At 50.7% G+C, this 8,934-nt stretch overlaps 2 protein-coding genes across 5 annotated transcripts; one reads left to right on the top strand and one right to left on the bottom strand.

Moving 5' to 3' along the window:
- The first annotated feature begins 703 nt into the window (after nucleotides 1-703).
- On the top strand, nucleotides 704-3,195 carry CCDC107 (coiled-coil domain containing 107). 2 transcript variants are annotated; one of them, XM_081150616.1, is made up of 6 exons: nucleotides 704-905; nucleotides 995-1,140; nucleotides 2,446-2,509; nucleotides 2,600-2,690; nucleotides 2,765-2,877; nucleotides 2,959-3,195. In XM_081150616.1, exons 1-6 carry the CDS (start codon nucleotides 740-742, stop codon nucleotides 3,162-3,164), a joined length of 786 nt encoding a protein of 261 aa, XP_081006742.1. In that variant the 5' UTR covers nucleotides 704-739; the 3' UTR covers nucleotides 3,165-3,195. The 2 variants fall into 2 exon arrangements, with proteins under 2 accessions (XP_081006742.1, XP_081006743.1); XM_081150617.1 differs by having other exon boundaries at nucleotides 706-905; nucleotides 2,449-2,509.
- A 15-nt stretch (nucleotides 3,196-3,210) lies between these two features.
- On the bottom strand, nucleotides 3,211-6,819 carry ARHGEF39 (Rho guanine nucleotide exchange factor 39). Of its 3 annotated transcripts, none has more exons than XM_081150613.1 (9): nucleotides 6,641-6,819; nucleotides 6,338-6,432; nucleotides 5,991-6,111; nucleotides 5,617-5,735; nucleotides 5,066-5,136; nucleotides 4,688-4,819; nucleotides 4,322-4,551; nucleotides 3,991-4,079; nucleotides 3,211-3,807 (listed from the first exon to the last, which is right to left on the bottom strand). In XM_081150613.1, exons 1-9 carry the CDS (start codon nucleotides 6,776-6,778, stop codon nucleotides 3,792-3,794), a joined length of 1,011 nt encoding a protein of 336 aa, XP_081006739.1. In that variant the 5' UTR covers nucleotides 6,779-6,819; the 3' UTR covers nucleotides 3,211-3,791. The 3 variants fall into 3 exon arrangements, with proteins under 3 accessions (XP_081006739.1, XP_081006741.1, XP_081006740.1); XM_081150615.1 differs by having other exon boundaries at nucleotides 3,211-3,804; nucleotides 6,641-6,799; XM_081150614.1 differs by having other exon boundaries at nucleotides 4,691-4,819; nucleotides 6,641-6,799.
- Between the last annotated feature and the right edge of the window lie 2,115 nt (nucleotides 6,820-8,934).

Here is an 8,934-nt window from a genome sequence, read left to right as displayed (position 1 = left end):
TAAACTGAAAGTTTATTCTGAATGAAGGGTTTGAACTGAGATCTTAACGTTGTGTATTGTGTAGACGTTATTAGCTGTTGCAAAAGGGGAATGGCTGGTTCACAGCAGCTCACGTTAAAAACATCAGTGGAGAAAGAATGATACAAACTGAGCCGTAACCGGCTGCTTTCCAAAATGCAGCCGCGCTGAGAATGAGCCCCGTGAGGTTGGTGCGCGGGGGCGCACTGCCTGCGTAACTAGACAAGCTGACGGACGACGCCCGGCCAACACGCCGCTCAGCTCCCCCGCCGGGGCGGGTTCGCTTCTTGGCGGGCTTAAGAGCGAGAGGCAGGGAAGTCTACGCGCACGCGCACGCGGCACTCTCTGCCGGCGGGTCCGGGGACTTTCCCCTAGGCGCAAATAAGGAACCAGGTCCTCCGTCTGTAGCCTAGGTAACAGGCCTTCAGCACGAGCTGTACCAGGGAACTTTGTCACCCCGACCTTTTATACGTCCGTCAGCAAATTTATCTTTCGTTTAGGGCGAAAAGATTGGTGGTTTAAGAAATAAAAATTACTTTCTGGCATAATCTCCTAAGACTTCTGGAGGCATTCTTGCTAATATAGAATACCTAAGTAGATAAGAAATGAAGTAATATAGGAAAGCTGGGCCAATAGTCCTATGCAAATCTACATGCCCCGCCCACACAGTGAGGTGGGCGTGGTTTTCTGGGAGGGCAGAACCAGACCCGCACACCTACGCATGAGCACTGGCGCGCCCTGCGGCCTCCGGCGGCGCCGGGCCTTAGTCTGTCGGCCCACAATGGCGAGCGCGGCCTCGCCCGCTGGTGTACTGGGGTTGCTACTTATGTCTGCGCTGCCCGGGGTCCTCGGAGACCACCCCAGCCTCGACCTCCGGGCACACCCAGGTACCAGCGAGGGCTGCTGGGGGGAGGCTGGGACTGCCCAGGGGTCCCAGGTCGCAGCTCTGTTGACCCTCCTCTGCCCTCCTCCGCAGGGGACCCCACCCAAGTCGGCCCTAAGGCCACGGAACCCCGGCGGCGGGCGCCGCCCAAGGACCAGCACGAGCCGGCTCAGGCGTTGCCTTTGGGGGCGCTGTACACGGCGGCTGTGGTGGCTTTTGTGCTATATAAGTGCTTGCAGGTGCGGGAAGGCCAGGGGTGGGGATGCCCCGGGCCTGAATTTCCCATGGGGGCGTTATGGTGCCAAGAACCGGAGACATCTTCCGGTCTGTGAAACGAACAGTAGTTCCTTGACTTCCCGACATTATGGAGTTATTTTGAGCATCCATTGCCTCCAGCGAGGTAATGGCTGTGAAGGGCGCGTAGTCAGTTGTAAATAATGAGCATCACGTTTAGTCCTCCCAACAAGCCAATGAAGTGATTAAGTGACTCAAGGTCAGAGCTAGTAACTGGTGGAGCTGGGATTTGAACCCAGGAAGTGTGGAGTTCCAGTGAGATTCCTACCTTGGCACAAGAGGTTGATTACTGTAGTCAGTGTTTTTTGAGTTCATGGTTCCAAGCAGGCTCATGTTCTTGGGAAGGAGGCCCTGAAATATGAACTGACAGTACATGTCGGTGGACTGAAACTGTTGAAATGGAAAGTAGTACCTCCCAGGGCTGTATCTGCAGCCCTGGCCCTGTCACTCAGTTGCATTGGGAAATAGAGGGCTGAACCAATTTGGAGATGATGTAAAACTAGAAGGGATAGCTGATCATGACCCCAAATAGACTTGACGGGCTAGGATAAAGGACTGAATTTAATGATGAAGTTTGATAAGGATAGATAAATTCTATTCTTGGACATAACAGCAGCAGTTTATTAGTTGGCTAATAAAGTTCATTTGTGTGATGTGACAACCCACCTCCCAAATAAGTATTGTGCTTTATCTTCTGATCAGAACACTCCTGGAGAATTTTATTCTCTTCATGGCACTGCTTTAAGAGCACAAGCTCAGTAAAGCAACCATTGAAAGTCGTGTCAAATGAGCACTGACTGAAAAAGATTGATGATATTAAACCAGAGAAGACATGGGGAAGGAGTGGGGAGGGGGGAATGACCATTGTTTTCAAATTCCTGAGTGGCTGTCATGTTGAAAATACATGATTTTGGAAGGCTCTAATCAGCACAATGAAAAAAAGATACATGGACAATTTTGGGCTTTGTATATAAACTACCAGCCAGAGCTTTATCAAACTGGAGGGAGCTGCTCTTTCCCTGGAGGCGTTACTGTAGACTGAATGACCGCTTGTGAGGATGCACTGACAGGCTGCTTCATGTCCTGAGTGAGGAGCTGGGCTAGATGTGATTGTGATTCTCTGAGGTAAAAATCCAATAGTTTTCTCTACCTCAAATTCTCCTCCTCCTCTTCCTCCTCCTCTTACTGGCTTTGGAGACAAGTGATGGGGAACCTTGTTGCTGCAGTATCACCCTTTCCTTCTTCCGTAGCAGGGGAAAGATGAGGCTGCCATTCTCCAAGAGGAGGCAGGCAAGAAGGAATCATTGCAGTCAGGTGGGTTTTGCAGAAGTCTGTACTTGGTGGGGAATTAGGGGACAGCAGAAGGTAAGTAACCCTTGCTCTCCTTTTCTCCCTCGCCTCCAGAGCACCAGCTTGCCCAGTTGACACAACAGCTGGCCCAGACAGAACAACACCTGAACAATCTGATGGCCCAGCTGGACCCCCTTTTTGAGCGGTAAGGAGAGCAATGTGTGGCAGGTGAGAAGTGGGGACATAGATTGGGCAGCTTCTGAGTGGACATATCCACAGTGTGACTACCCTGGCTGGAGCACAGCAGGAGCTTCTGAACATGAAGTTACACACCATCCACCAGCTGCTACAAAAGAATATGCCAAACAAGGGCTTGGAGGTTCCAGAACCAGGTAACAGGCTGGGGATGAGAGTCTGGTGGAGGTAGAAACAAAGTATCTGAAACCGGAACATGCCTGATCTTCCCCTCACAGAGGCCAGCATACCGTTTCCTGAGGACTTGTGTATAAAGGAGGAACATGAGGAGGCTGGTGGCTGTCAGGCCGGGGAAGAGCCCCTAAACTGGAGCACAGAGACAAGGAACCCAGCTCCTCCTTGGGGAGTGGAGCAGGGGCTAAGGAGAAGATGCAGCAAAGGACCCCAGTCACAGCCCCCTCTGGGAAGGAGGGACAACAGCTGAAGGTTTAGTAAAACAAATTCTGTTCTTGTGACTGGATGCTCCTGCGTGCTTTTTCATTCCAGCTGGTCACACACACCCATACTAGGTGCCTAAGAACAACTGGCCCTTCTTGAAAAGCTTTCCTTATTAGGACAAAAAGATGCTGCCTCCCAGTGTGAGAGCTGAGAAGATAGAGGGAGCTCTGGTTCTTTTCCTTGTATTCCTGAGGCGACTATCATGCCTTCTGGGCACAGAAATCCCTTTTCTCATATCACATAGCTGAGACAGAAAGACCTTTCCAAAAAAGCAAACAAAAAAAAACCTTTACTTAAATCCAGTGGGAAAATAAACTATAAAAATAGCCAAGTTTGCAAAGCCACAGCCTTGAACAACAGGCCATTGACACAGCACCAAGCTTATCAGCCCCAAACCCCTCCATCTGTGCTAGAGGGGCTGGTCCAGCAGAAGTTCAAATGGGTCAGACTTGGTTTCCCGATTCTTAATTAAGAGCTGGTCAAATAACCCAGTCCCAAGCAAACACAAAATGACCCTTCTCAAACCATGAAGGACTGTGTTTTGCTTAGTTTAGTACTCTTGACCCTGACCTATCCCTGAAGTATCCTGGGTTCTGGAATTTGTAAGATTCTTCTAGTTCTTCTGGCTGCTGTGGAGAGAAGATAGTCCGTTCAGGCATTGGCACTCTATTCAGACAAAAATCACCTACAGGGTAGGGGTGGGGTTAGGGAGGTGTCCCAGACAGACGTGGGACATAAGATAGGATCAGAACTGTTCATCTCCAGCTCCTAGGCCTCATCAAACACTCTTACCAAGGAAACACACAACTTACCTGATGGCCAAAGTTAGACTGTGATACCAGTGCAACAGTTCCTCTTGGTCTGTGGACATAAGCAGTAGCTTCTCCTGGGGAAACGACAGCTAGGGAGAGACCACCTCTTAGTGCATGGCTCAGAAAAGTCCAGGCTAAAGCTGAAGGCCTTGCTGCTCCCATGGGTGTCATTCAGGACTGAGTTGAGAACTAAGTATGAACCCCAAAGACTCAGTTATCCTCTCTCAATGTACATGGCTCATTTCCTCTGAAAGGGGCCCAGGCCAAGGAGATAAACAGCTACATGTTGGGCCTCTCCTACCTTACCTAGGATTCGCATCTTATTACTTACACTGAGCAGTCCACCACAAGGGCCTCCCGAATGACCAAAGACCCTGTGGAGTTGACACTGGTCCATGGGGTAGAGGGCCCGGCAGACAAAGGTGCCACTCTGCAGCAGGTGCAATGGGGGTCGAGGCTTGGCCATGAGAAGCACATCAGAGAACAGGAAGAACATGCGGGGCCGAGGTTCCCCACGGGGAGGCACCACCAACAGCCAGCCCTGGCGTAGGAACCAGCGACCTGGGGGATGGGAGAGCTGTTATTCTGATGCAGCTCCAGAACCAAGATCCATGGAAATAGAAGGAAAGGGAGGCTGAGGAAACAGGGTCTGTGCTGACAATATAGAAGAAGAGGGGTGAGGGGGAAGTACACAGACTACCTGAGGTAAGCCCCTTTGCCTGGCGTCCACTGAGAAGAGCCTGGACCCGCCGGAGGTGCTGGTCATTCTTCTGTTGCTGACCAATGGTGTGGACTCTCTGGGCGGTCTCACTTATCAGCCGAGCAGACCCTGGAATAACATCCCCAACCCCATTCCCGGCACATCTTTGACTTTGGGTACTGGCGGTGGAGAAAGAAAGGCTATTCCTGAGGGGACCAGGGTTAGGGTCTAACTTCTTGAAGAGTAGGCAGGACAATAGAGACATCATGTACATGTTGAAGGTAGGGTCATACCAGACATTATTGGAGGTCACAACCGGGAAGGGATACAAGAAAGGCAGCCTTCTGCCTGAGTTTTGGCAGAGTAAGAACATACGTGTGAGCTGTGGGTGGTCAGGGCTGTTGGGACTTGTGTTTTCAGCCAAAGCGACAACAAGGTTCTCATACCTAGAATTAGACAGTTGGAAGTCTATGAGGGGAAGTAGAGCTGGGGAAAATTCCCTCTGCCTGACACACATATAACCCCCTACACATACTTCCATTGCAAAGCCAGGAAAAATCAGCTTCTGGCTATTGTATCCCTCTTTCAAAACCTGAGCTGACACCACATGGCCCCTTCCCATCCCACACTGAAGAGTCAGGGGTAGATGCTTCAGAAGTTCTAAGCCGGACCAGCCTCTCATCTCAGCAAACTCTTCCAAATACCACGTCACTGGCCCTATTACAAGCCTCACTTCAATGTAGAGTTCCACAGTCCCAGCTAAGGGCCTGAGGCTACAGACTCCAGGTACTCCAGTAGGTTCACATTTACTCTTGCCAACGGATTTTAGGAGCAATTTGTCCCAGGAGAGAGGCATTGGGACAGACTCCACAAAGCTGAGGGACTCAGAAAAGAGAAGTTGGCTGAGTCAGGGTGAGTTCACTCACTGCTGAAGCCTCTGCAGAGGCAAAGGGAGCAGGTCCTGCAGCTGAAGGCCCCCAAACTCAGGGCGGCCTTCCTGAAGCCTCACAAACCTCCGGAAACGTTTGCTTTTCTTTAGTTGTTCCTGGTGTGAGGAGAAAGGGGGGGCAGCAGAGGGAGAAGGCACTCCTTACATTGTATTCACCTGTGTACACATCCCCAGCCCTCAGTAAGCTGTGTGCTCCTGAGAGAACCCCTGTCTCCCTACAGGGAACTTAGCAAAGAACTGGGCACCTGAAGTGCTCTATAAATGCAAAATGGTATCAATGAGGTTTGGGTCTCCAGATGAAGAGGAAATGTATGGGGCAAGAGGAAGGACTTGAGGTCATCTTCAAGTTACCTGCAGGGTGGTCCGGGACCTCTCTGCATTGGCAGCAAATTGGGTGTAGAGCTGCAGGTGGGGGCAGAAGCCCTCCAGCCCCTGTCCCCAGTGCCCTTCTTCCAGATAGGGAAGCAGCTCTCTGCGTGAGTGAGGACAATCAAAGAGCTGCCAAAGAAATGCTCAAGCACCACATTTAATTCTTTCAACTCTGCCCCATAGGTAGTGCTGTTACCCCATTTTACAGATGGTGAACTGGGGCACTGGGCCAGGACCACAGGTGAGGTCATTGGCTGACTCCAAGTTCCGCGCACTGCCCGAAGCCAGGGCTCTCCCTCCTTCCCTCTCCCCACGCCCCTTCCACTCACTGGCTGGCAACGTAAATGTGCTCCCAGGGCCCAAAGAGGGCCTGGCGCTCTGCTGGTCGCAGGGTGCCCTTGGCTCTCAGAATCCCCACGAAGTACTGCGGGAGGAGAGAACACCTGTGTACAGTCTGCAGGCCGAGGCCGAGGCCGAGGCCGACGCCAAGGCGTAGCTAGAACCTGTAGAAGTCTGCCCAGCCCCCCATGCAGCCCCGGGCAGACCCCCGTACTCGGGATCACCGACCTCAAGGAGACCCTCCCACACCCTGGGGTCCCTGCCCCGTACGAGACAGCGTGCAGGGTCCCCACCGTGGCCACCAGCCCCAGCTGTTCCTGGTAGCGCCGCTCGGTCTCCAGCAGCTCCCGGGCGGTGCAGGCGCGTTTGCGCTCCCAGCGGTCACGCTGCTCTCGCACCGGGCACCGAGCCCTGGGGCCCGGGGTCTCCATGCCTAGCTGACCGGTCGACACTTCCGGCCACAGCCCGCCGGAGATTCAAATGCTAACCGCTCCGGGGGCGGGGCAGCGAGAGGGGCGCGCCCCCTGGCGCCGGGAGGCTGCGCGGGACGGAGCGGGAGCGGCTGCCGGCCTGTCTGGTCCCCGCTACGGCCTCGCCCCACCGCCAGGGCGGCGCTGCAGGTGCTTGCGGGCCGCCGGGACAGGGCGGAGTGGGGCAGGTGAAAGGCCCTCCTGCGCGGCGCTAAATTGGGGCAGCGGCCTAGACTTGGGAGTGCAGACACTGGCAGGGCCTCAGTGTCCCAGCTGTAGAACTGGGAATGGTGCAATAGTTGCAGTACATATTCCGTACGGGGCCCATGCCAGACGCTGGGGTTCGGTCTTCCCCAATGCTTCTTTACACTTAGGAGCTCCCACGGGTCACAAAGTTTGAAATATTTTGGCCCCTGGACAAAAGCTTATAGGTTTTAAGTTACTAATTCGTTTTCTTGTTCCAAAATCTGACAGCCAATTAGCTTCTGGTCAGCAGGTGTCAATAACTAACACAGTGGTTCAGAATTGCTTAATTATGACCAAAGGCAAAATCTTGCAGTTGATTAGTCTGTGATACCTAGTGAAAGACAATATGTACCAGATTTTCCTAATTTAGTTCTTTTGAAAATTGGCAGTAGCCCTGGAGGGTCAATTAATTGGAAGTGCCGTTTTGTCGGTAGGTATGAGAAATCTTAAAGTGTGCCTACTCTTATGACCTAGCAATTCCACTTCTAGGAATGCATTCTAAAGAAACAGATATGTGGACAAAAATATATGTGCCAGAATGTGCTCCACAACATTGTTTGTAACAATAGAAAACTGAAAAACACCTAATTGCCCAAAGGTAGTAAATTGGCTGGGAAAATGTGGTACAGCCATTTGAAGGCATAATATGAAAGCATTGAAATGATGTTAAAAAGCTATCAATGTGGGAAAAGGTACATAGTGTATTGCTGAGAAAAAGAAAGCAGACCACATAGCTGTTTGTACAATATGATCCAATTTATGTATAATATATATGACTAGAAGGATAAAGCAGTAGTTTTTGTCTCTGGGAGGTGAGACTGAGAATACTTTATTCAGCAAATATTTATTAAGCACCTAATCAGTGCCAGGCACTAGATCGTTGAGGTTAAAGCAGTGAATAGGACAAAAAGGGTGATTTTTAAAATTCCCTTATACTTTTCTGCCTTTCCTAAGTTTTCTGCTTGAGCATGTGTGCATTACTTTGTAACTAAAAATGATATTAAAAACTAAAGTTTTAGATAGACTTTAGACCCCATTCCTACCACTCTGGACTCCTAGGAATCTAGGCCCGTCGCCAAGAACCAAGGTACTATTGGGGATCTGAGGTCCCCTCTAGCTCTCTGACATTCTAAGAATTCTGAGAAAGGAGAAATGCTGGACTTAGATCAGGGAGAAAAAACTTGAAGGGCTTGGTGGAGGAAAGAGAGAGTTTGGGTCAGATTATACCTTGAACTCAGGTCACAAGGAAACTGGTGAAACCATATAGTTGGAAGACTGGTTACATTCTCAAGAGAATGTGGGATAGTTTACACTAAGATCTCAAGTGAGGAAGGGGACAGATAATCTCATAGTAGTCGGTATCACCTTGGGCCCAGTTGATGAGAACAGAGCAGAGCACCTCGGGTGTAGTGGTGATGGGTGTGTTTAGGCGTGCTGCCAGTATGTGAGTGTGCTTTATAGAGCTTACTGTGAGCTCAGATGGGGGAATCATCCAAATGTGGAGGAAGAAGAGGGAAACACTAAGAAGACACACTTAAGATAATTAGAGACAAGTGATTTCCTGGGGACCAAGTCTCCCACAGAGCAAGTCAGACACACCCCATAGTCTACCTGAAACAGACTCTCTACTTCCAACTCTACTCCCAAAGCCAAAGGAAGGAGGGACCAGTGGGAGAGGGTCAGAAGGCAGTCAACAGCTTCTCTATCCTTTAATTACCTTCAACCTCTGCTTTCAACTCACTGGATGCCAGAGGAGCCCTAGGGATGTTTTCAGCAACAATTATCAGTTATTCTACAAAAATTAAATGCCTCTTATATGCCACATCCTGTGCTAGGCATGGAGATGAAATGGTGGATAATGAAATATGGCC

The sequence above is a fragment of the Miniopterus schreibersii genome (genome assembly GCF_964146895.1).
Source record: "Miniopterus schreibersii genome assembly, chromosome: 11".
Classification (NCBI taxonomy): Eukaryota; Metazoa; Chordata; class Mammalia; order Chiroptera; family Miniopteridae; genus Miniopterus; species Miniopterus schreibersii.
This window is presented reverse-complemented; position numbering and strand designations above follow the sequence as displayed.